Genomic DNA, 27,544 nt, shown 5'->3' with positions numbered 1-27,544 from the left:
TAAACAAGTAGCATAGCAGGAACATGGTATGATAGAAACAGCTTTGGCCTTAGAAGGGTCTTGAGTTTAGCTGTGGCTGTGCCATTGATTTACTGTGACATCTTTTTTTTTTTTTAAGATTTTTATTTATTTATTTGAGAGAGAAAGAGAGCACAAGCAGGAAGAGGGGCAGAGGGAGAAGGAGAAGCAGACTCCCTGCTGAGCAGGGACCTGACATGGGGCTCCATCTCAGGACCCTGGGATCATGATCTGAGCTGAAGTCAGATGCTTAACGGACTGAGCCACCCAGGCACCCCTTACTGTGTCATCTTAAGAGAAAGACTGACCCAACTTCTCAGTTCTTCAGTTTTCCTGACTCCATTGACCTTTAGGGTAATGCACACATCAGGTCAGGATAGGAAGACTCAGTAGGTTTTTTTTTTTTTTTTTTAAGATTTTACTTATCTATTTGGCAGAGAGAGACCACAAGTAGGCAGAGAAAAAAGGGGAAGCAGGCTTCCCGCTGAGCAGAGAGCCCGATTCAGGGCTCAATCCCAGGACCCTGAGATCATGACCTGAGCTGAAGGCAGAGGCTTAACCCAGTGAGCCACCCAGGCGCCCTTGTATCATAGTTCTTGGCACCATTTCAGCGAAGGCTATTCTTCCTAAGTCATTGGCTCTTTCTAGGCAATACTGCACTTTTGTTATCAACATCTTTGTGCATAGCTAAAAGAACATCTACACACATTTATTTATTTTGGCTATTACCATGGTGTATACATGTATAGATAAATACAGACCCAGTGATTTTTATTACCAGCCAGTGTATCTTTGAATAACTGTGTTACTCCCCTTTGGGAAAAGAAGACATTATATCTTCATTTACAGGAAACTCAAGTGAGTTCCCGTCTAAAATCATCATCATGCTAGGTAACATTTGTGGAACAGTTTGTACTCTGCAAAGCCCATCACAGATACCATCTCATTTGGAACAGTCACATTTGGAACTAGCTGGGCATGTGTTATTATTCCCATTTTATGGAAAGCATAATTAAAGTTTAGGGAGATTGCCCACGGTTATGTAGTTAACAAAATGATAAAAATGAGACCTATGTCTGGGTGGTTTTTTCCCAGACTTAATTCACTTCTACTGTAATGTACTGCCTTTCATATCGATTTAATTATTTCATCGTAACAAAGGGATTTTTACAAGAAGTCCATAGTAATATGGAAATTGTTCTAACTAGAGATGATTTTGTGTCAGCGAGCACATAGCCATTCAAACAACAGATGTATTATAAGCAGACAAGACTCACCAAGTCCTACTTCAGGTTGTCAGACAATCTTTTAGGACTTGAAAGTTCCCATAAGCTCATGTCTCTCTGTCGACCTGTCTTGTTTGAATTTACATGGTATCTCATGTCCTCTTTTTTTCCTGTCCATATACTCTATCCTTTCAGCTTTTTCTCTCTGTACTCTAGCTTTCTTGCTTTCCTCATTGCTTCTGTGCTTCCCCACATTGAACCAAGACAACATTTCCTTTGAGTTCTTGCTTGCTGTAGTTTAAATGCCTTGCACTCGCAGACCTTATGTGCCTATCCCTATTCAGTCAGCACAGGGTTAGTTGTTTTTCTTAGGCTGCTTCTTCTAGGTCTGTGGGAAGAAGGGCAGCTGAGCCGTGGTTAAGAACATGTGTTCTAGGGCCACCTGGGTGGCTCAGTCGTTAAGCGTCTGCCTTTGGCTCAGGTCATGATCCCAGAGTCCTGGGATCGAGCCCCACATTGGGCTCTCTGCTCGGTGGGAAGCCTGCTTCTCCCTCTCCCACTCCCCCTGCTTGTGCTCTCTCTCTCTGTGTCTCTCTCTGTCAAATAAATAATAAAATCTTAAAATTAAAAAAAAAAAAAAGAACGTGTTCTAAAGCAGAGTGCCTGGGTTCCAATTCTGCCTGGGTTCTCTTCCCTTTACAAATGTGTGCTGGGGGAAATGGCTTGGCTTTATGTGTAGAATGGGAACAATAAGCGCATGTGTTTCGGAGGGTTGTTGTGAGGATTGAATGAACATACAAAGTGCTTAGAATAGTACCTATACTCAAGGCATATTACCTGGTATTGTTAAAAAAAGAGGTCGGCGCAGGTAAACAGTGATTGTCAGGTTTAGTGCAGAGACAGTTTTTCAACTAAGAGAAGTTAGAAGATTAGAGCAAGACAACCTGTTAAGATAAATAACTTGCTTATTAACTTTATAGTATTAATTGAGTACCTACTCTGTAACAGGCACCGATCTAAACCTTATAAATAAGTAAGTGAACAACAAGGACAGCAACAAAAGGGGTTCTTGCTTACATTCTGGTGGCAGAAAATACAACAGATAATAAGCAAAAGAAATAGTAAAACATCTAATATGATAGAGGGTGAATGCTTCATTGAAGAGAAAGAAGGAACCTGGGTTAAGGGAATCAGGGGTCTGGTGGTGGTCCAAGGTTGGTCTTAATAAAAAGATGGTGAGTTATCATTGAAGGGCAAAAAACATTCTTGGCAGAGGTTAGAGCAAAGGTATGAAGGTATGAAGTTACTGGTCAGCTCAGGGAATAATAAGGAAGCTAGGGTAAAGCTAGAGTGGAGTGAGAAGGGGGAAGACAAGCAGGAAATTAGATCACAGAGGTGCTAGGGGTCTGTGGTGGGCCCGTATGAAGTGTTAGGCTTTTATTTTGAGTGAAGTAGAAAGCTATTGCAGGAATTTGATGAGTGATGCAATATGACATATTTCAAAGGAATAACATTGACTGTGGTTTTGAGAATAAACTGTAGGGTATAAACAGGGAGACCAGTTAGGAAGCTATTACACTAATGATTTGACAGCAGCGTGGGTGGTAGCCATGGAGGTGGTGACAGGTGATCGGATTTGGAGTGTAGCGTCAGCATGCTTTCCTGATGGCTGGATGTGACGGGAAAGAGAAAGCAAGGAGTGGAAGGTAACTCCAAGATGTTGTGATTCGAGCAGCTAGAAGGTTGTATATACCATGCACTGTGATGGCAAAATCTTTGGGTAGGGCTAGGTATAGGGTGGAAGATTGGAAATTTGGTTTTGGACATATTTAATTTGTAATGTTTACTCAATCTATCTTGCAATATTGAGTAAGCAGTTGTATATGAGTTTGGAGTTTGAAAGAGAGGTTTGTCCTGGAGATAAAAATTTGGGGAATACAAATAATATTTATAACCACCTGATCAGATAATATTACTAAGGGAATTTGTAAAGATGGAGAAGAAAAGATTAAGGACCAAACTCTTGGGCACTCCATTTAAGCAGTCAGGACTAAAGAGGAACTCACAAAGGAGATTGGGAACGACCCACTAAAGAAGGAAAATAAAAACAAAACCCAAGAACAATAACAGGAGTATGGTGTCTTGGAAGTCAAGTGAAAAAAGTATGTCAAGAAGGAGGGAGTGGTCAGCTTGACAAATACCGATGATTGAAGAAGAAGGTGAAGAATTACTATGGGACTTAGCAACTTGGAGTATGTTGGTAACCTCAGTAAGACCATTTTTAATAGAATGATGCTAGGAGGCTCCTGATGGAGTAGGTTTAAAAGAGAGTAGTCCCATACAGAAGAATTTCAAATAATTGATGTAGATTGTACCCTCTCAAGGAGCTGGAGCTTAGCTCCTACCCCTTGTATGTAGCTTGTACTTATGACTTGCATCTACAAAGTAGGGTATGGAAAGAGGGAACAAATTACTCTACAGTGAAGAAACCTGCCAGACACTACCTTGGTCAGGTGATCAAGGTTAACATAATCATTGGTAAGTGATACTGACCGCATGCACCTTTTTTTTTTTTTTAAGATTTTTTATTTATTTATTTGACAGACAGAGATCACAGGTAGGCAGAGAGGCAGGCAGAGGGGGGTGGGGGAAGCAGGCTCCCCACTGAGCAGAGAGCCGGATGCGGGACTCGATCCCATGACCCTGGGATCATGACCTGAGCTGAAGGTGGAGACCTTAACCCACTGAGCGACCCAGGTGCCCTCGCATGCACCTTTGATGTGATGTGATGAGAAGGCAGTTGTGATCTCCCAAAATACACTCTAAGCATGATAAAAAATTTAAACAAACCCAAACTGAAGGACATTCTACAAAATACCTCATCAGTACTCCTTAAAATGTTAGGATCATCAAAAACAAGGAAAATCTAAGAAACCGTCCCAGACCAGAGGAGGCTAAGGAGACGTGACAACCAAATGTAATGTGGGATCTTAGACTGGATTCTGAAAATGGTAAAGAACATTAGGGAGAAACTAGTAATATCTAAATAAAGTGTATTGCTCTGTTAGTAGTGATACACCAATGTTGGTCCCTTAGTTGTGGGAAAGGTACGATAGTAATATGAGATGGTAAGAATAGGGGGAACTGGGTTTGGAATTTGGAATCTCTTTGCAGCTATTTTTTTAAATATAAAACCATTTTAAAATTAAGTGTTGACTTAAACAATTTGAAGAATGGGAAGAGTAGAATTGGAGCCAAAAAGCAGAGGACAACTGTTTTAGGGAATTTTGTTACAAAGGTTAGCAAGGAAATGAGGAGGTAGTTGGCAAGGGAAGTGGGTTAAGCACAAGTTTTTTATTTTGTTTATTTTGTTTTTTTATTTTTATTTTTTAAAAGATTTTATTTATTTATTTGAGAGAGAGAGAGAGAGCACGAAAGGGGAAAGGTCAGAGGGAGAAGCAGACACCCTGCTGAGCAGGGAACCTGATGTGGGACTCGGTCCCAGGACTCCAGGATCATGACCTGAGCTGAAGGCAGTAGCTTAACCCACTGAACCACCCTGGTGCCCTGTTTTGTTTTTTAATAGGAGAAGTAACAACATGTTATTTCTGATGAGAACGTTGCAACAGAAAGCAAAAAGTTGATGATAGAGGAGAAAGAGGGAAATCTTTGGAGTGATGTCCTGGAGGAGGAGAGTGACTTTAGAATCTGATGCACAAGCAGAGGGATTGGCTTTAGGTGGTGTCAAGTTCATCTCTGGGAACAGCCGAGACTCAGAGTATGTGGATGCAGATGGTGGTGGCTGGGCATATTTTATGGTGGCAGACTCCAAACACTCTGTTTTCTCAGTGAAAGATCTTCAGCTAAAAGTAGAGCAAGTGTTGGAGTTGAAGCAGAGAGAAAGTATATCTGGGGGTATGGAAAAGAGATTTGGTTGGTACTCGATAATGTGGTGATTTTGCAGTCTTAAGTGTCCACTTTGGCTAGTGGATAGGAGTTAAAGTGAGACTAGTCAGAATGGTTGTATATTTTCTTAAGCCATATTTAGCTGGAGATACAATAAGTAAGTCCATATCAATAATAGCTTACAGGAAGTTGGTATATATTAGACTCAATGTTTTATTATTTATAGTAGTATTTATATTTAATAACTTGTACTATATTGATTATTTCTTTGACATGACATTGATGTTATCTCAATTTTAAGATGATGAAAGATACTAACTTTGCTTAAGGCCACATAACCAGTAGGTAGTTTGGAAATAAAATTTGAGATGTTTTGAAAGACAAAATTTCCTTTTAAAAAATAAGATTTGAAGTAAGGTTTGAAATCCAATTTATTTTGTTCTAAACCCTCACTCTTTCACTACATTAATTTAAAAACATTAGTATCATAGAGCGAAAGGAGATAAACCACCAGTTTATTACTCTCGGAATATCAGAGAATTACTTAAGTCTGAAAGAAAATTTTAAGATTAATCAAAAAACAGCCTATATCTTTATGAAGAATGAATTGATAAACTTAAGATATAAATTGGACTTTAAAATGTGTTTATTATAGATGATAGACATAATACACCTGCACTTTATTTAAGTCTCCACTCAAATGTCAGTTCCTTAAGGAGGCCTTCCTTGACCACTCTGAGACCTACCATCACCATGTAATTCCTTATTTCACTGCTGTTCCCCGTGCTTATTACTACTTGACATTATGCTCTATGTTTCTATGTGTGTGCAGTTACTCTAATTTCCACAAGACCAAGGACTTTGTCTTGTGTATGATTGTACAGCTGTCTCTCATTCCTTGGCACATAGGAGTTCTTTATTGGTGAAAGAGAGAAGAAAGAAAAAAGGAAAGTAGGCAGGTAGGTTATTAGGGTAAAGTTAAGGAAATTAAGAGTTCTATTAGTGATACCGTATTAAATATTTATATATATATTTTATTATGTTTATAATAGTGCCTCAGGAGACCTGAATAAATAACCAATGCTTTTCATTCAGCCTTTCTTTTGAATATTATTTTGATTGATGACTACATGGTTCTATCCTGTGTTATCTCCCACGTAACAGTGTTCAGCATCCGCTGTTAACAGCGATGATATTGCTAATAATATTGCTAATATTTTATAATTAAGTCCTACCAGATATAACCCTTGTACTAGACCTGTGAATTTAGAACCAGTAGTTCCAAGTTCTTCAGTATTTTAGGTATTGGCTTTGGAGTTGGTAAAAAATGAGTCGTTGACCCAGCTTTTTGTATCTTTGCTGGGGTAAAATGGAGACAAAATTCCTGGAAATCTTTGGGAGGTCTTATTTTTGTGAATGGGAACCAGCACTGCTATTTAGTTCCTTACCTTGCAAATCTAACAGTGGAGAAGTCTTAGACGTGTGGAGAAGGGAGTGTGACTTCTCATTTTCTGGCTTTGGGTTAGTCCTTTGGGAGCCTGAATGTCCTGCATTCTCTGCTTTGGGAAACAAGAGAAGGTAACAGGTGACTTCCACCATCTCCTCTGTGCTGTCCTCATTAGATTCTCTCTGCTTCTGGAAATGAGAGACAGAAACATTTTCAATTCTTAATGGTTTTTTAACCCAAGTGACTCCTGCCATTTAGTTGTGAGAGGTGGTTGCTTGCTTTATAGTGTTCTCTCTCTCTCTCTCTTTCTTTTTTTTTTTTTTTCAGACAGTCCTCACAGAACTCTATATAAGCATAACCAATACCTAATCTGTTGCTAATACCATGTCCTTGAAACAATGTTAAGGACAGTTTGGATTGCTGCAGTGATATATTTTTGTAAGAGAGTGGGAAGTTGAGGATTAAAAATATCAAAGGAGCTCAAGACTCTGATGGAAGTTGATATCTGAAATTGCTTCATTGCCTCCTTAAGTTCAGAATTATCCCCACAGTATCTGGCTTTACATTTGTAAATGCCCTTGTAAGGATTTTGGTTAGCTGTCATTCAGGAGTAGAGATCACTTAGACCTCATTAACAGACATTATTCCCTTTGAAAATGACATGGTATCTAATGTAATCCTAGAGTGTTTTAATAGTCTATTCTATGCTCAGCAATGAAACATTTCAAAAGTGACTGACAGCCAATTGATGTAATTCATGGTGATCTTTTGTGTTGACAGATCTTTAAAAAGTCAAGGGAAATTACTACTGTACCAGTGAAGCCGCCTCCTTTTTATTTTTTTTTTTAACTGCCAATATCCTGCAAAACAGGACAATTTTCTCTTTGAGTGCCACTGTTTTTTATTTCGATAACATGACACGATTCCTCCTTATTATTAGGATTTCTTTTGATAGATAGAATGTGTTCCCTATAGGTAATGCTGACTTTAAAATAGAAATTCTTCAGTTCTCCAAATTAATCCTCTTACTTTTCTGACTTATACATCAAGACAACCTTGCCAGTAACCACCTTCCCACTCAGGAAGAGGAGTGATTTAATTTAGACGATTTAAATTTTTTAAATGATTTTACTCTTTCTCTGAGAGAGAAACATGTTGAAAGGAAGAGGGTGATGAATTGCTTATTTTGGTAGGTGTTTTTTTCCTAGAGCACTCTACAGTTAAAAGTCTGATGTTTTGGGTAATTTTGTAGAAAGAGATAGTATCTGTGTCCAAAACTCAAGAGTCTTTCAATTCAAACCATAGAATGAAGGGAAGGGGCTTAGTAAGGAATATGAACTTGAATATGAATTGTGGGAAATAATACAAAGATTTAGTCCTATTGTTGCCCTAACTTTTTTTTTTGGAAGGGGGACTCTGTCTCTAGGTTTCTGCCCTTTGTCCTCATGTTTCAAAAGTAGACATTTTCTGGCCAATCCTTGGGGAATAGAAGGTACATTTTCCCTTAGTCCAGTCTATTACTAGAGCATTGTCATTGCGAGTTGACATGTATTTTTTTGAGAATGAACAGTGTGCTTTAGTCCTGTGCTGGTTTGCTGCTGGGGAGAGAAGAGTATACTTTCTTATCATAATCCTATTAATATTTTTGTTTAATGTTCTACAGTGTAATATAGTGTCTTCTACTGAGGTATAATTCCAACTTTTAAGCATTATTTTGAAGTACCATTTGATTGTAAAATGTGTATTACCCCCCACCTACATCTTCACTTCCAGTTTCCCTTTTTGTCATCTGTCCACTCTCTCCTGGCTCCCTCTCTGACTGGACTAGAGGAGGACCTAAGTTCATCCACAGCCTTATACTCCCAAACTCCCCCTGCCTGCCACAACCCCACCACCAGACGCGTTCTTGTGGAAATGAGAAGCTAAAGATGTGGGAAAGGGAAATAAAAAAGCAGGTTCTATTTCATTTTCTCTTTGTATTTCTTTTAGACTCTGGGAAATAGTTTTCATAGTTGAAATAAGTGGTTTGCTACCCCTCCTTTTTTAAAATTTAAATTTGTTTTCTACATGGAGTAGAATCAAAGTATGGAGAGGTCTAGTTGATGGCAGACCCAGAATGTGATAGTTCAGCCTCGTGTACCTAAGCGTGCAACCCTCCAGAGCTGCCTTTTTGTGTTTATGCCAAAAGACTTTACCAGAGGTTGTTTTGATGAATCCATAATTTGAGGTAGAAGACTTGGATTGAGTCCTAATTCCATTTAGGTTCTGTGATCTAGAGAAAATCATTTCATTTTGGTTTCTGTTTAGTAAAATAGAAGAAATAATTATGCCCACTTAACTTAGTTTTCCAGGTTGCTGGGAAGACAATGTAAGAAAATGAATTGTGAACTACTTTACAAACTTTAATGCTATCCCAATAAGATATCGAGTCAATAAGATATCGACTCTTATCGACAATAAGAGTCATTCTTTTTCATCCTCCTCTCAAAGTTATTCATAGATGACATTTTATCTTACCAGCACTGTTGTTTTTAAGGCTCTCTCTTGTTAGAAAAGGAAAGTAGTAGTAACAAAAAGATATTGAATCCTCAAAATAACCGTGTGAGTTAGAAATTACTATGAACAGTTTACAGATAAAGAAACACTTAGAGAAGTTAAGATTAATAATTTGTAAGTAGTTAATTCGCTGGTTTCTCTGACTGTAATGCCCATGTTATTTCTTCCATAAGCTAATGCAGTTTGTTAATATCCTGCAGCCTATTCCAACATCTCACTGTTCATTATGCCTAGTTTTGAAACTTCTTGTGATTTCAGTTATTTTTGTTCTTTCTGCAGGAGTTCGTGTTATTTAATTCATTTGGCAATTATTTATTGCCAGGCACTGTGCTAAACACTAGCGTTTTTTGTTCTTAGTCTAGTCTCTTAAACAGAAGAAGACATATGTTTAAAAGAGAGTGACAAGTGCTCCTATATAGTAGGGGGAATACAAGATGCTTTGGGAGCCAGGGAAGGCTTTGTAGAGGAAGTACAACCTAAGCCCATGCTCTGACAAGTCCTCTGTAGAATACAGATGGGCCCTGTCTCTCTGCCTCTTTTTTTCTTCTACCAGAAGATTCATACTAAGCCATTCGTCGTGGGGTGATTAGTCAAATGACTCTTACATGTGCTTGTTATTTTCTAGCTTGTCCAGATTATCATCAATACAACACACTTGGAGAAATCCTGTAAGTACTTGGAAGAATTCATCACCAACATCACTAATGTGCTTCCAGAGACTGTCCACACCACCAAGCTCTACGGCACCACAACCTTTAAGGTGAGAAGACCCTAGGGCCTCTGCTGCTCATAGTCTGGGGGCATTCTACCTAGGAGTCTTTGTCTCTCCCAAGATCCATAATAGTGTGATTCCTAACGTGGTTTTAAGGATAAGTGCTTATGATTTCTTAGAAGAACAAATACCAGTGCTAATTTCTAGATGTTTAAACTTAAAAATGTCTATGACTCTGTCTGCTTAATCTTCTTGTATTTTGTACTTGAAAAGGGCTATTTCCTCAATTGACTCCCATCTTAGTCAAGAGTTCTTAAGTGTGGTCTAGAGAATAGTGGTTATAGCTGCAATCAACATCAATTAAATATTTTAAATTAGCTGGTCTTGCTTCTCTGTGTCGAATTGTTTTCAACTTACTTTTTAATGAGGAATTTCTGCCCCTTACTATTGTAGTCAGCAATTTTATGATCCTTTTGCAAGGTGCCAACATAGTTTTGATCTAGATTTTGATAAATTGGGAAAAATGACACTATTGTGGACAAAAGATGGATTGACAGAGAGTCTCTGGAGAGTAAATGACTTAATTTAAAAGAACCTTATGAAACGCCTTTATATTGCCATCTTAGCTCTAAATTAATATTAAGGAGAAAAAGTAATAAGGTAACATCTACAACACTACAGTGGTAGATTCTGACATAAAGGCCAACCTGTATGTTTTGGGGTTTGTTATTATTGTTACTATTTGATTATTTTAGTTTTGAATCAAATCTTTTTCATCCTTTTGAAATCTGGAGGTTGATATTTATTAGATATAAAGTTGTAGAGTTGAAATCATAATTTATGTCCACTGGTGTCTACTTTTTACCATCCTTTTATCCTCTTTCCCTATTTATTGGCACCTTCCCTTGAAAGGGGATTTAAGACAAGAAATCAAATTTGATTCATAACTGCTTATCATGTTTTATGAGATAAAAACTATTAGTAAGATCTTCTCTTTTTCTGTTATAAGAAATGAAATGAGAAAGAACCTACATGTAGCCAAAGCAATCTTCAGAAAGAGGAACAAAACTGGAAGCATCATACTTCCTGATTTCAAATTATATTATAAAGCTATAGTAATCAAAGTAGTATGGTATCAGCATAAACACATATGCATAGATCAGTGGAACAGAGCAGAGAGTCCAGAACCCATGTGTATATATGGTCACATAATTTACAACAGAGTATATACACAAGAATTCACAGTGAGGAAAGAATAGTTTCTTCAATAAATGGACAGCCACACGCAAAAGAATGAAACTGGACCCCCATTTTTACACTGTACAAAAAAATCAACTCAAAATAGACTAAAGATTTGAATGTAAGATCTGAAATTATAAAACTTCTAGAAGAAAAAAAGGTGGGTAAACTCCTTGGCACTGGTGTTGACATTGAGTTTTTGATTTAATACCAAAGTAAAGGCAACAAAAGAAAAAATAAGTATGACTACATTAATTAAAAAGCTTCTGTGAAACAAAGGAAACCCATCAACAAAACACAAAAGCAACTGATGTTAATGAGAGAAAATATTTCCAAATTATATATCTGATGAGGGGTTACCATCCAAAATGTATAAATGACTCAGACAACTCAACAGCAAAAACCCAGGTAATCCAAAGAGGGCAGAGGTACTGAATAGACATTTTCTGAAGAAGACATACAAATGGCCAACAGGTACATGAAAAGATGTTTACCACACTTACCATAGAGGAGGTACAAATGAAAACTATAATGAGATATCACCTCATACCTCTTAGAGAAGCTATCATCAAAAAGGCAAGAGAGAACAAATGCTTGCAAAGCTGTTAGGAAAAAGGAAACCCTTGTGTGCTGTACCTGGGTCTGTTAACTGGTACAGTCTCTATGGAAAACAGTATGGAGATTAGCCACGAAATTACAAACAGAACTACCATATATCCAAAGAAATAAAAATCATCATCTTGAAGAGATATTTATCCTTCCATATTCATTGCATCATTATTCACAATAGCCAAGATACGCAAACAACTAAAGTGTATATTAGCAGATGAATGGGTCAAGGAAATGTGGTATACATACACAGTGAAATATTGTTCAAGCAAGAAAAATAAGGAAATTCTGCCATTTGTGACAATATGGATGGACTTTGAGGGCATTACACTAAGTGAAATAAACCAGACAGAGAAGGACAAATACTGCATGGTATCACATATATGTGGAGTCTTTAAGGGGGAAAAAAAAGTCAAGCTCACAGAAACAGAGAAAAGTAGTTGCCAGGGCCTAGAGGATGGGGGAAATAGAAATTGGTAAAGGGGTACAAACTTCAACTATAAGATGAGTAAGATTTGATGATCTAATGTAAAACGTGATAATTATAGTTGATAATACCGTGTTGTATAATTGAGATTTTCTAAGAGAATATAACTTACGTGTTCTCACCCAAAAAAAAAAATGCAAAGTAATCAATATTAATAACTAGATGATGAGAATCCTTTCATTGTATATATATCTCAAATAACCATAATGCACATTTTTAAATTTTTATTTTTTTAAAGATTTTGATTTACTTGTTAGAGAGACTGAGCATAAGCAGGGGAGCAGCAGCCAGAGGGAGAAAGAGGCAGGCTCCCTGCTGAGCAAGGAGCCCGATATGTGACTTGATCCCAGGACCCTGGGATGATGACCTGAGCCAAAGGCAGGCACTTAACTGACTGAGCCACCCAGGTGTCCCTGTGCACATTTTAAATATAATTTTGTTTTCAATTATACCTCAATATAGCTGAAAAAAAACAAAGAGAGGTTCACAAAATATTCTTTATGTTCATATATGATTAGGTCAGCTGCTAGATGAGATATACATTCATGATGTCACCATGGTTTGTTAGTTTCAAATTACCTAAAAATTTTTTTATTATATGTTGCATTATATTGGTATCATTACTTGTAATCTTTTCAACAATGTCTTGTTATATTAATATTGAAACATTTCTAGTGAAGAAAAGATTTGTCTAATAAAGACAACCCAGGAATGAGTATGATAAGAGCTTTAAGAATTTTAGGATTGCTGTAGACAGTTTAATAGGAATTACAGTTACTACTAAATATTATTATTATTGTGGAGCATGGGCAATAGTTTCATCAAAAAATATTTGTACTTGATTTACTGTGAAAGCCAAAACTTCTCCAGGAAAGAAAATGTGGGAGGGACCGTAGTTTAATGTTCAGCAGAAAAGAGGGATTTAGGGAGTTAAAACGTGAAGTTCATTTATACTGGTCTCTCATATGGGGACTATGCTACTCTTCCCTTAAACCACTGCAATTTTCTTATTTCAAGAGCTTTTCAAATTATGGTCAGAATTCCTCCCAAAGGATGGCTTGTGCAGTTTGCTGTTGCTCCAGCAGTAAAATTGCTGAGGGAAAATTAAAGGCAGACAGGAAGCCATAGGAGTTGAGTAGCCAGTTAAATACTTACTAAAGGAGAGGTTCTGGAGACCACTAAAGGTCATGTTGACAAGTGCTTATTGGAAACGCTGATTGCTTGAAACACACTGAAAGTTTATTTTTACCAGGACTGTTTCAGACCAACTACCCCAGAACTCAGTATAAACATGGCAATTATAACAGCTACATGTTGTGTATTTTCCTAAGCTACTGTTTCCAGAAAACTTTCCCTTGCAGATGGAAACCTTTATGCTAAAAAAAGGGGCAAAAATAATCAGAAGGTCTTCAAGGTATTTTCCTGCAGAATTGCCTCTTGTTTCTGCCATATGTGACATAATTAAGCTGGCATTCTTAGCTTCCCTTGTTCATAAGAATTTCCTTACTCTCTTACAAAATAGAATGAGGTTATTTATTAATTTACTCCATCACAGATGTTGTTTGTGTACCTACTATGTAACAATCTGGTAGGTTCTTGGGTAGACTTAGTCATTGGATTTAGAGTTTATAATCTGCAGGGAGGACAGCCACTGTAACTTCTATAAAGAACCATGTGAAAAGTACTAGGATAATACCATAAATACATTCAATCCCTCATCGATTCTACAAGTTTTTATGAAGCACCTACTGCATACCAGGCAATTTGTAGGTATGTATGTCATAAACAAGTCTCTTGACTTTACAGAGTTTATATTGTGCTGGGGATGAATCTTATTTAATCTCAGGTAATGACAAGAACTAAGAAGAAAAATAAATGACCTGAATGAAATGAGAAATAGAATCATTTGGATTTCCAAGAGATAAGCTTTCCATTTCGAGGGAATAGTACAAGAACAGGCATTGGTGTGTTCAAGGAATAACAAGGGATTTAGTGTGGCAGTGATGTATCCATCATTGGAGGTAGAAGTGGCACGAAATGAGATAGGAGTCAGATGTTTTCTAGCCTTGTAGGCCACAGTTAATACTTAGGATTTTATTCTGAATTGAAACATGAGGCCATTAGAAAATTGGAGTGGTGGTGATACTCTGACTTACATATTAATGGGTAACACTGGTTGCTGTTTGGAGAATAAATATGCTATAGGTCAGTAATTGTGGAAGAAGAGGGGTTGTTAAATGGAACGTTATTGGCATAATCTAGGTAGGAGATAATGCTTTTTTGGACAACTGTGGTAGGATGAAAGTGGTAAGAAATATTGTTGAAGGTAGAGAGGTCAAGTTTTACTGCTAGAATGGGGATGGGGTTATAAGAGAAAGAGTGGAGGCAAGGATAACTCCAAGATTTTGAACTAAGCAAACTGGATGAGAAGTGGCGCTGTTCTGTGAGATGGGGAGCGGGGAGAGAATAACAGACTTGGGGAGAGGCAGTGGGGTCAAGCCTTCCATTTTGGACACATTCTACTTCAGGTATCAAGTAGTTGTCTGCATAGAGATATTAAATGGACAGGGCAAAGTCATAGCTGGAAATAAAAAATATAGAATTCATCTCTATAAAGATGGTATTTAATGCCGAGAGGCTGGCTTTCTTCTGGGAATTGAAGATAGAGAAAAGGTGAGAGGATTAGGCTCCAAGGGAAATCAACATTTCTAGGTCTAGAAGAAGAGGAGAACTCCACAGAAGATGAGGATACGTATCTCACCTTTGAGACCTTCAGGGAGGACTTCCCAGAAAGGGCACAACATGGTGGGTCTTGGGACCAGCAGAAGGTGTCCAGATGGAGAAAAGCTGAGGACAGGGTAAGGGACATTTTTATTTATTTATTTATTTATTATTTTTTATTTTTATTTTTATTTTTATTTTATTTTATTTTTTTTTAATTTTTTATTTATTTTCAGCGTAACTATTTTTTATTTTTTAAAAAGATTTTATTTATTTATTTGACAGACAGAGATCACAAGTAGGCAGAGAGGCAGGGAGAGAGAGGAGGAAGCAGGCTCCCCGCTGAGCAGAGAGCCCTATGCGGGGCTGGATCCCAGGACCCTGGGATCATGACCTGAGCAGAAGGCAGAGGCTTTAACCCACTGAGCCACCCAGGCGCACCCCCCCCTTTTTTTTTTCTTTGGGTAAGGGACATTTTTAGCAGAGACAACTTCATTTACAAAGATGAAAGAATAAGAAGTTCTGGGATGGCTCAGTCAGTTAAGCATCTGCCTTGGGCTCAGGTCCTGGGATCTTGGGATCAAGCCCCGCATCGGGCTCCCTGCTCAGTGTGGAGTCTGCTTCTCTCTCTCCCTGCCTCCTGCTTGTACTCTCTCTCTCTCTGAAATAGATAAACAAAATCATTAAAAAAAGATGAAAGAATATTAAAAAAACAGACATATTCAGTGTAGAATAAGGGTAGCAATGAGATAGAGAAGTAGTTACATGCCAACTTGTAGAACACTTTGTTTTGTATTAATAGGTAATTTAGATTTTATCCTACTAAAATCTTTGAGAGACTTCAAGCAAGGATATGTTGCATTTTAAAAATTAGATTTTTTATTTAAATTCAATTTAATTAATATGTACTATATTATTAGTCTCAGAGGTAGAATTTAGTGATTCATCAGTTGCATACAACACTCAGTGCTCATTCCCTCAAGTGCCCTCCTTAATGCCCATCACACAGTTACACCAGCCCCCCACCCACCTCCTCTCCAGCAATCTTCAGTTTGTTTCCTATAGTTAAGAGTCTCTTATGGTTTGCCTCCCTGTCTGTTTTTGTCTTATTTTATTTTTCTTTTCCTTCCCCTATGTTCATCTGTTCTGTCTTTTAAATTCCGCATGTGAGTGAAATCATACGGTATTTGTCTTTCTCTGGATATATTGCATTTTAAAAATAATTTTTATCTTGCCTAATGAAAAAGAAGGAAGGATTGAAAGAAGGGTGGAAGGAAGAAAGGAAAGAAGAGAAAGAAGAAAGGAAGGAATAAATAAATCACAATCACTTGAGATTCATAATCAGAGGAAATGAAATACTTAGAATACTTTGTGTAACTGTGCTAATAAATTTGAGAATCTGTAAGAAAATTGTGATAAATGATTCATGAAGACATAGAAAATTGACTAATAACTATGAAAGAAATTAAAAAGTTATTAAAGACTTCTAAAATTTGGGCAAGAGCCATATGATTTTATCAGTGTATTTATTTAGGTCTTCATGAAGCAGATAATTTCTCTATAATTTAAACTATTCCAGATTGTAGAGTTAAAAAAGGGAAACTGTCTCAGTTTATTTGTACAAAGTCAATATAATGATTTAAAAAACAGAGAAGCCACAAAGAATAATTTGAACAATTAAATTTAAATACTGAAGTAAAAATCTCAAATAATAGACTATTAAACATAATCTAGAAGGACATAAAAAGTAGAAATAAAAGTAACATTAAGAATATAAGGATGATTAGTAGTAGAAAATTGTTTACAATTCTCAACTTCTTTAGTAGATCAAATGAGAAAAAACACATGAGTATTTAAAAGATACTAAAATGGGGGCGCCTGGGTGGCTCAGTGGGTTAAAGCCTCTGCCTTTGGCTCAGGTCATGATCTCAGGGTCCTGGGATCGAGCCCCACATCGGGCTCTCTGCTCGGCAGGGAGCCTGCTTCCCCTTCTCTCTCTCTGCCTGCCTCTCTGCCTGCTTGTGATCTCTGTCAAATAAATAAATAAAATCTTAAAAAAAATAAATAAAATAAAAGATACTAAAATGGTATTTTATATAAATACTCTTCCTGCTAAGATATCTTGGTAAACCCATCTGTCAGTAATTGACAGATCCAGCAGGCAGAATATCAGAAAGGAGGTAGTTGAACTGAATTGTAGTATTAATCAACTAGATCAAATTGACATTTGTAGAATAGTTCATCCAGCAACGGTGGAATACACATTCCTCTCAAGCTCATAAGAGGATTCACCTAAACAGACCATATTCTGGCTAATAAACACATCTTTACAAATTTTAAAGAATAGAAATTATGCAAAACTTGCTCTCTCCACATGGAATTAAAATCCCAGAATATTTGGAGGTTAACCAACACACTTCAAAATAACATGTGGGTCAAATAAAAGGTCTTAAAGAGAAATTAAAGAGTATTTCAAGGGGTGCCTGGGTGGCTCAGTGGGTTAAAGCCTCTGCCTTCAGCTAAGGCCATGATCCCAGGGTCCTGGGATCGAGCCCCGCATAGGGCTGTCTGCTCAGCAGGTAGCCTGCTTCCTCCTCTCTCTCTGCATACTTCTCTGCCTACTTGTGATCTCTCTCTGTCAAATAAATAAATAAAACCTTTTTTAAAAAAAGTATTTCTAATAAGGGGTGTCTGGATGGCTCTGTTGGTTAAGTGTCTGCCTTCAGCTCAAGTCATGATCTCCAGGTCCTGGGATGGAGTCCCATATCAGGCTCTTTGCTCAGTGGGTAAATAAATAAATAAATAAATGATTTTTAAAAAGTATTTTGAACTAATTGAAAATAAATTAAACTTATCAGAATCTGTGGCATCACCAAGACCAGTGCTTAGAAAGGAATTTATAGCATTAATTTTATATAAAGGAGAAATATCTTTTTTTTTTTAAAAAAAAGATTATTTATTTATTTATTTGACATAGAGATAAATCACAAGTAGAAGTAGGCAGAGAGGCAGGCAGATAGAGAGGGAGAATTAGGCTCTCTGCTGAGCAGAGAGCCTGATGTGGGGCTCAGTCCCAGGACCCCGGGATCATGATCTGAGCCGAAAGCAGAGGCTTTAACCCACTGAGCTACCCAGGCGCCCCAGGAGAAATATCTTTTTTAAAAAAGATTTATTTATTTACTTGAGAGAGAGAGGGAGAGGGAGAGAGCACACAAGTAGGCTGCAGAGGCAGAGAGAGAGGGAGAAGCAGACTCCCCCCTGAGCAGGGAGCCTGACCTGGACTTGGTCCCAGGACCCTGAGATCATTCCCTGAGCTGATGGCAGATGCTTAACTGAATGAGCCACCCTGGCACCCCAGAAAGGAAGAAATTTCTAAAATCAATAATCTCAGCTATTTTAAGAAGGTAGAAAAAGAAGAGCAAATTAAATCCAAAGTAATCAGAAGAAAAGAATAAAAATTAGAGCAGAAATGAATAGTTTTGATATAGAAAATCAAAAGAGGTAATGAAACCAAAGGCTGGTTCATAGATCAATAAAATTGATAAATCTTGAGCCAAGCTAACCAAAAACAAAAGAGAGAAGACTCAAATTATTAATATCACAAATGAAAGAGGGACTATCACTGATTCCATGGATATTAAAAGAATAATTAATAGGGCTATTATGAACAACCCTATACCCACATTTGGTAACTGACATGAATTGAATCAGTTCACTGAAAGACATAGTTTACCAAAAGTCACACAAGGAGAAATAGATAATCTGAATAGCTTTATATCTATTGAAGAAATTGAATCAATAATTAATAGCCTTCTAAAACAGAAAACACTAGGCCTGTTGAAAGTAATTGAAGAAGACACAAGTAAATAGATATTCCATGTTCATGGTTTTGAAAGAATTAATATTGTTAAAATGTCCATTCTACTCAAAGTAATTTATAGATTCAATGCAATCTCTATTAAAATACCATTGGTATTTTTTACAGAAATAGAAAAAACAATATTAAAGATTGAATGGAACTATAAAAGACTGTGAAAAGCTGAAGTAATCTTGAGAAAGAACAAAACTGGAGGGATCATGCTTGCTGATGTCAAATTTTATTACAAACCTGCAATAATCAAAACAGTATGGGTATTGAATTGACATAAAAACAAACACATGGATCAGTGGAACAGAACAGAGAGCCCAGAAGTAAATGCATACATGCTCAGTTAGTTTACAACCAGAGGAGGTAAGAATGCACAAAATGGGGATAGGATAGTCTCTTCAATAAATGGTATTGGGAAAACTGGACAGCCATATACAAAAGAATGAAATCAGACCTCTATCTTTCATCATCCACCAAAATCAACTCAAAGACTTGAACCTAAGACTGAACCATAAAACTCCTAAAAGAAAACATAGTGGGTAAGCTGTTTGACATTAATCTTGACCTTGATTTTTTTGTATTTGACACCAAACAAAGGTAACAAAGGCAAGTATGAACAAATGGGACCACATCAAGCTACCGCTCTTCTGCACAGCAAAGGAAACTATCAACAAAATGAAAAGGCAGCTGATGGAATGTGAGAAAATATGTGCAAACCACATATCCCCATAACGGTTTGATATCCAAATTATACAAGGAGCTCATACAGATCAGTAGCAAAACCCCCAAATAACCCAAGTAAAAACTGAGCAAAGATGTGAATAGACATTTTTCCAAAGACTTAGAAATGGCCAACAGATACGTGCAAAGGTGTTCAGCATCACTAACCATCAAGGAAATGCAAATCTCAAAACCACAGTGAAATATCACCTCACACTTTTTAATAAGGCAAAAGATAAATGCTGACAAAAGTGTGGAGAAAAGGGAACTCTTACACTCTTGGTGGGCATATAAAGTGGTTACAACTTCTGTGGAAGACAGTTTGGAGATTCCTCAAGAAAGTAAAAATAGAGGTATCATATCATCCAGCAATCCATATATAATTTCTGGGTGTGTGTCCAGAGAAATTAAAATCATCATCTTGAAGACTTCTCTAGACTTCTATGTTCATTCCAGCATTATTCACAATAGCCAAGATATGTAAACAACCTAATTGTTCATCAGTGGATGAATAGATAAAGAAATTATATATGCACATGCGCACACACACACACACACATCATATACACAATGGAATATCATCCAACCTTAGAAGGAAATTCTGTTATTTGCAACAACATGGATAAACCTATAAGGCATTCTGCTAAATGAAATATACCAGACAGAGACTGACAAAACTGCATGGTATCCCTTATATGTGAAATCTAAGGAAATAGTTGAACTCATAGAAACAAGAGACTAGAAGAGTTGTTGCCGGGGCTGAGAGGTGAGGGAAAAAGGGAGAAAATATGAAAAATTTCACAAAAAGACTACTGGAAGTAGTAAGTGCATATAGCAAGGCTCAGGATACAAGGTTAATACACAGAAATCATATACTTTCTTATTATAACAGCACAGCAAAGGAAACCATCAGGGCCATTTACATTAACATCAAAAAAGAGAAATGGGTACAAAATTAGCAAATAAACAAGATCTATGTGAGTAAATTTGTAAAATCCTGATGAAAATAAGTCAAAGAAAAAGATCTAAATAAATGGAAATATGAAAAAAAATGGAAATATGTTCCATATTCATGTATAGGAAGACTTAAAATTTTATCAAGATATCAGTTCTTCTCAAGTGGATTTATAAATTCAATGCAACTTCAATCCAAATCCTTGCTGGTCATTTTGTGAATATTGACAAATTGATTCTGAAGTATGTATGAGGAGGCAAAACACCCAGAATAGACAACACTATATTGAAGAAGATCAGTGTTAGAGGAATAACAGTCCTCTAACTAGTTACTTGTCAGTTAGACTAGTAACTTCTCAGTTAGAGGACTGACAGAGGACTGACAGTGCCTGACTTCAAGACTTAACTATAAAGCAACAGTAATTAAGACTATGTGCTGTTGGCAAAAGAATAGATAATAGATCAAAGGAACAGAGTAAGGGGCCCAGAAATAGACCCACACTAATATAGTCAACTGAATGTTGATAGCAAGTAAAGTAAATTTAATGGAGAAAGGAAAGTCTTTTTAGTAAATGGTGTTGGAACAACTGGACATCCACATGCAAAAAAGTGAAAATAGTCTAGACAGATTATTACACTTATTAGACTTTTACTTTTATTACAGATCTTACAGATCTTATTACAGATATTACTGTTCCCAAAAATTAGTTCAAAATGGATCATAGACTTACATGTAAAACACAAAACTATAAAACTTATAGAATATGGGAAGAAGGAAAAATCTCAGTTACATTGGGTATGGCTATGACTTTTTGGATGCACCACCAAAACCATGATCCATCAAGGGAAATATTGCTAAGTTGAACTTTATTAATATGAAAAACTTGTTCTCTTGGAACGATAATCATGAAGAGAATGAAAAGACACGCCATAGGTAGGGAAAAAGTATTTGCAAAACAGAATAATAAAGACATATCCAAAATATACAAAGAACTGGTAAAACTCAACAATAAGAAAACAAACAACCCAATTTAAAAACAGGTAAAAGATCTGAACAGACACCTCATTAGGGAATGGAGAGAGAATTGTAAATTAAAACTATAGTGAGATGTCACTGCACACTGTTACAATGGCTAAAATCCAAAACACTGACAACACCAAATGCTGGAGCAGCAACAACTCTCATTCATTGCTGGTGCTAATGCAAAATGGTAATGCTCTTTTGGAAGACAGTTTATCAGTTTCTTTCAAGTCTGAACATAGATAGTCTTACCACGCAATCCACCAGTCATGCTCTTTCATATTATCCAAATGAGTTGAAAACTTAAGCCATACAAAACCTACACATAAATGCTTAGAGCAGATTTATTATAATTGGCCAAACTTGGAAACTACCAACATGTCCTCCTATAAGTGAACGGATAAACAAACTATGATACATTCAGACAATGGAGTATTATTCAGTGATGAAAAGGAAAGGACTATCAAGCTATGAAAAGACATGGAGGAAGCTTAAATGTACATTGCTAAGGAAAAGAAGTCAATCTGGAAATCTTCATATTGTAAGATTCCAGGTATGTGACATTTTGGAAAAGGCAAAGTTATGGAGAAAGTAAAAAGGTCGGTCATTGGCAGGATTCAGGGGATGAGCAAAGGAGGAACGAATAGATAGAACTAAGTGGATTTGTAGGACAGAGAAGCTATTTCTATGATACTATAATGATGAATATATGACATTACACATTTGTCAGTACCCATAGAACTGTTTCACGCTAAGACCAAACCCCAATGCACACTATAGATTTTAGTTAATAAAATATCAGTGCTTGTTCATGAATTGTAACAGTTGTACTCGACTAAAGAAGTTTTAATATAGGGTAAACAGTGGGAGGGGAATATGTGGGGCAGAATACATGAATGCTCTGTACTTTCTGCTCAGTTTTTCTGTAAGTCTTAATTTGTAAGAATAATGTTTATTAATGAAAAGAAAACTATCTAACCACAAAAATGCTCATTGAAACGTGGTTCTTATAAATATAGTCAGTGCCTATAATTATAGTATGTAAATACGTTGACAAATTATGCAGCCACTAGAATGATGAGAATGAAGAGGAAGATCAGAGTCAGAAATTTAGGAATTAGAAATTTACAGGACACAGTGACTGAGTATAAAGGAAAGAATGAATCCAATATCTTGTGTAGATCTCTGCCTTGGACTGAACTAGGCAGGTGACAAGTGGGGATTATGATCCATGTGTTGTTGGACTCACTGTGTTTAAAGTTTCTGTGGGTCATAATGCCCAGGAATAACCAGACTTAAAGGGTCTTTGGGCTGCCTGGATGGCTCAGTTGGTTAAGCATCTGACTCTTGATTTTGGTTCAAGTCATGACCTCAGACTCCTGAGACTGAGCCCCATGTAGGGCTCCATGCTGAGTTGGGAGCCAGCTTAAGATTCTCTCTCTCTCTCCCTCTGCCCACCTCACCTCCCTCCCCTCGAGCTCTCACTCTCTAAGAAAAAGAATAAATATATACATAAAAAAGATATATGGGTCTTCAGCAAGGGTAGGTTTGGATAGAGATAGTGTAAGCTCTATGAGTTGATGTAATCACCCAGTGAAATTGAGAGCATTACAGGCCAGAAAAGTAAAAGTAAAACCAGGAGAAAACTATGTTGTGAAAGCCAAAGGAAAACAGAGTTCTAGGAGAGGATTTAACAGAGACCACGTAAGATCAGACTGAAAAATAAATATTGCACATTGTAGCATGAAGTTACAGGTTACTGTGGACCAAACCATGTTGACAGATGGTTAGCATTGGAATCTCAATTGCCCTGGTTCAGGTAGATCTGTTTGTCCTGAAAATATTTTTCTTGGAACGTTAGTCCCATGATACTTCTTACAGCCTTTTATATGCTAGTGTACATCATGATTCTCTTAAACAGGGTTTCTCAAACTTACTTGATCTTGGAACTCTTGTGCTGTTGTGTTAGCATTTTCCAGATCTGGTGTTCCTTGGAACAAATTTCAGGAAACATCGGCATATACCAATCTGAATGTCCTTGATGACAGAGACACAAGAGAGGTAGGATAGTAGCTAGTGGGAATATTTATAGCATGAAGCTGAAACTTCAGCATACTTATTTTAAGCAAAGTGAGGAGAGTGTGGGCTATAGAGAGGTTATTATAGGAAGGGAGGTTCTTGGAGTGTTGGAAGGGATGAACAGGAATAAGACCCTGAGAGTGAATATGGTTTTGAACAAATGTAGGAAAGTAAAAAATGATGCAGATAGTTGAGGGCAGTAATGGTAGATTCTCTATTTGGTGAAGCAAAGCATTAGCTTGTCTTGCAGATACAGAATAGAAAAGTCTTTACTGTGCTTTTGAAAAAGAAAAATTGACGGAGACTGTGATATTACTTAATATTCCCAATTCTGTTCCTTAGTGGATGTAACTGTTAATGTCTCCAAGTGGAAATTTTCGATTATATTGGAAGTATGAATGATTTTTAAAATTCTGTATTTCACAGGATGCCAGACATGCAGCTGAAGAAGAAATTTATACCAACTTAAACCAGAAGATCGACCAGTTTCTACAGCTGGCCGACTATGACTGGATGACTGGAGATTTGGGCAACAAAGCTAGTGATTACCTAGTAGACCTCATTGCCTTTCTACGAAGCACTTTTGCGGTATTCACACACCTTCCTGTAAGTGACAATTGCTTTTACATTGCCCATCATGTTGAAAAAAGTTTTCTTAAAAATCTAGTTTGGTGAAAGATGCTTTTTGGGCTTTAACTAACTGGGAAGCTCTTTAGGATATAAAAGCTCACGCTATAATTATCATGCCTTGGTGAGATCTAGAGACGTCGCCCATCATTTTCTCATTGACTTTTGCATTTTGTTTATTTTGAAAATGGTCTGTAATATTATGTCTGTTTCTGTTCCTCTTAACTTCACCTAAAGTAATTTGTGCAAACGCATAGTGAATGCCATGGTAGAAGAAAAACTTAAGAGTTAGAATTCCAGGTATATATCTTTTAGTCCTAGAATATCCATTTAATTTTTTTAAAAGATTTTATTTATTTGTAAGAGAGAGAGAGAGAGAGTGAGTGCAAGGAGGGGGAGTGGCAGGCAGAGGGAGAAGCAGGCTCCCCCCTGAGCAAGGAGCCCGATGCGGGCCTCCATCTCAGGACCCTGGGACCATGACCTAAGCCAAAGGCAGATGCTTAACAGACTAAGCCACTCAGGCACCCCTCCATTTAATTTTTTTTTTTTTTAACCTCAAATTCTCTGGTGAAGTTCTCTATCTTTTTATCTAATTTGTCCATCTTTTCTCTATTTTCTTGAGCATATTAATTAGTCATTTTAAAGTTGTTTTTTCACTAATGGTGAAACGTCATTCCCCTACCTGTAGGTGGAATTGTTTCTGATTTTTTTTCTTAGTTATCAGTCATATGATCCTGTCTTTTCCTATTATTTTTTGGTTGGTGTTAAACATTGCATTTAAAACACGTCGGGGTTCCAGGTGGTAACATCTCCCAGCAGAATTGGTTTATCCCTTCCATTAAGAAGTAGGTAGTATGGGCAGGTAGGTTGTGGTTTGAGCCTCATCGTCTTAATCCCATCGTGGGCTAACCTGGGGCCAGCCTGGGTTGCAGATGCAGTGTACCTTTGATTTGCCCCTGTTGCTAGGATGTGGTTCTTCAGAGCTGTTAATGAGAGCCTGGCACATCGTCGTCTCTTCGGGACCAAGAGGACTATGGAACTTTCCACTTTTCATAAAAACCTTATCTCTTCAGCTTCCTTTTTAAATTTTATAGTTTGGCAAATGTCTTGAGAGGGAGGCTTACCCAGATCAGCCATTGCCTATAGGAAGGCTGGAGATTGTCAGTGTCAGTTCACCACTCCCTCAAGATCTTTAGCTCCCGCCTGAGATCCTCATGAATCCTCCCATTAGTGAGTCTTTTTCTATGAAACACTAAGACTGTGGGAAATCTTACTTTGCTTTTCAGAGATTATGGCTTAGACCCTTATTTTCCTCAGGTGTGTAGCTTTAGAATTCAGAAAATGTCTTGAGGAGGTAACTGGCCCTCAGAGCTCCAATTTTGGCACTTCAGCCCCATGGAAGCAACAATAATTCAGTGATTTTTTTTCAGCCCAGGAGTCACTCTCTGCCTGTACCTAACCCAGATTCTTAGTCTCTTCCTATGCATACATGGGGCAGATCCCTCCAGGGATGGCTGCAGAGGCTCAGCTCACCTTGAAAAGGTCTGCCTTCTTTGTAGCTTTATTCCCTTTCGTCCTCATTGCTTCCTAACTGTTTGGTGTCTCTCCGTTTTTCACTGCCTCTTACACTGCTTGGTGGGAGCATTGGCCTGCAGAAAACTAGGTTATTTCATCTAGTTTTACCTTGACACCAAAGCAAGACAAAAGTAGCACAAAAGAGCAAACAAGGAACCAATAAATAAATTTTAGCAAGTCATTTCCTAAGTGTTTTAAGAAAATAATTTACCACTACCATGTAGGATTCATACTAGAGATGCAAGGATGGTTTGATATTTAAAAATCTTTTGATCTAATTTATCACATTACCAGGTAGAAGAGATAAGGATCAGCTTTTTTTATTCTAAAAAAACAATATCCAGCCTGCACTCCAGATTTTTAAAAAATTGCTAATATTCAAGCAATATAATATTTCAGTAACGTGATAAGGAGTATCTATGTGAAATTCAGCAACGACCATAGATTTAACAGTGAAACACTGGAAACACTTATTTGCATTTACATCAAAAGTATGGTGAAGATACTTACTAGTGTTTTAGAAGTTCTATGAAATACAGTTAAAAAAATAATAAATGTTATCATTATTCATAGATTATTACTGTGTGGTTGGGCAACCCCTCCCAAATCAACTAAAAAGTAATTAAGACCAGTAAGACTTTAGTTGGTTAGGTTGTCCACTTAGAAAACAAATCAGCTTCTCTTATGTTAGCAATACCCTCGTAGAAAATATATTGCCAAAAAAAAAAAAATACCCCATTCATTTTGGATTATAAAATCTCTGTAAATAATACTTAATAAGTTATATGTAGGACTAATGTGCAGAACATGTCACAGAATAATTTAGAAGAGACTTTATTATGTAGCATTTTAGGCAAGAATATTTAATACTGCAAAGAATTTTTCCAAAATTAATCTAATTGCCATGAATAACAAGTGAATTTGATGGTGGTGGATTATTTCAACAGAATAATTCTAAGATTTATTTGCAGACAAAAATGGACAGTATTTGCCAAAAAATAAGAAAAAGTAAATTGAGTGTGGTCTTTTCCTATCAAGTATAGAAATATTACTATAAACCAAAAATAACCTTTTTTTTTTCCCTTTTCACACTGGAATAGACTGATAGATTAGAGAAAGAGAACATAAAATCTAGCAATAGTTCAAAGTACCTGTAAGAATTTCATATATGATAAAGGTGGCATTAGCAATTGCTGTGGCCACTACTCTCTGCTAATTTGGATAAAAAGATGTTTTCATATATCAATAAATTCTAGATCAAATACATGTTTACATTTATTAAAAAAAATTTTTCTTTAGATTTTATCTAAATTCAAGTTAGTTAACATGTAGTGTATTATTAGTTTCAGGGGTAGAATTTAGTGATTCGTCAGTTACGAGTAACAATCGGTGCTCATTACATCACGTGCCCTCCTTAATGCCCATCGCCCAGTTACCCCGTCCTCCCACCCACATGTTTACATTTTTAAAAAGAAAGAAGTTATGGGAGAGCCAATAAAAATATTAGCAAATATTTCTGTAATCTGAAAATAAGGCACCATTATAAGGATAACACTGAAGAGTGAAATCATTAAGGAAAAGGTTAATAATTTGGCCACATAAAATGTTTTGTAAGATACCTAACAATGGTTGATAAAGGAAATAAAATGTAAACTTACTGCAAAATTGACAAGTATGCCAAAAGGCTATTATCTCTAATATATAACAATATAACCCATTGTTTCAAACTCAGTATGAATACTGCACAACCTATTGGGAAAATTTGCAGTTGTGGTATTT

The 27,544-nt window shown here is 36.8% G+C and overlaps 1 protein-coding gene across 2 annotated transcripts in view; it reads left to right on the top strand.

Annotated features, from left to right (window-relative positions):
* Positions 1-27,544, top strand: part of EXOC6B (exocyst complex component 6B) — a 619,674-nt gene that overhangs the window by 331,458 nt on the left and 260,672 nt on the right. For both annotated transcript variants that reach the window (XM_080813943.1, XM_080813942.1), the window contains 2 exons: positions 9,779-9,913; positions 23,990-24,169. In XM_080813943.1, the coding sequence (XP_080670069.1) occupies positions 9,779-9,913; positions 23,990-24,169 (315 nt within the window). The remainder of the gene's footprint in view (positions 1-9,778; positions 9,914-23,989; positions 24,170-27,544) is intronic.

The sequence above is a fragment of the Martes martes genome, assembly GCF_963455335.1.
Source record: "Martes martes genome assembly, chromosome: 9".
Taxonomy (NCBI): Eukaryota; Metazoa; Chordata; class Mammalia; order Carnivora; family Mustelidae; genus Martes; species Martes martes.
Note: the sequence above shows the minus strand (reverse complement) of the source record. Positions and strands in the feature narration are given on the sequence as shown.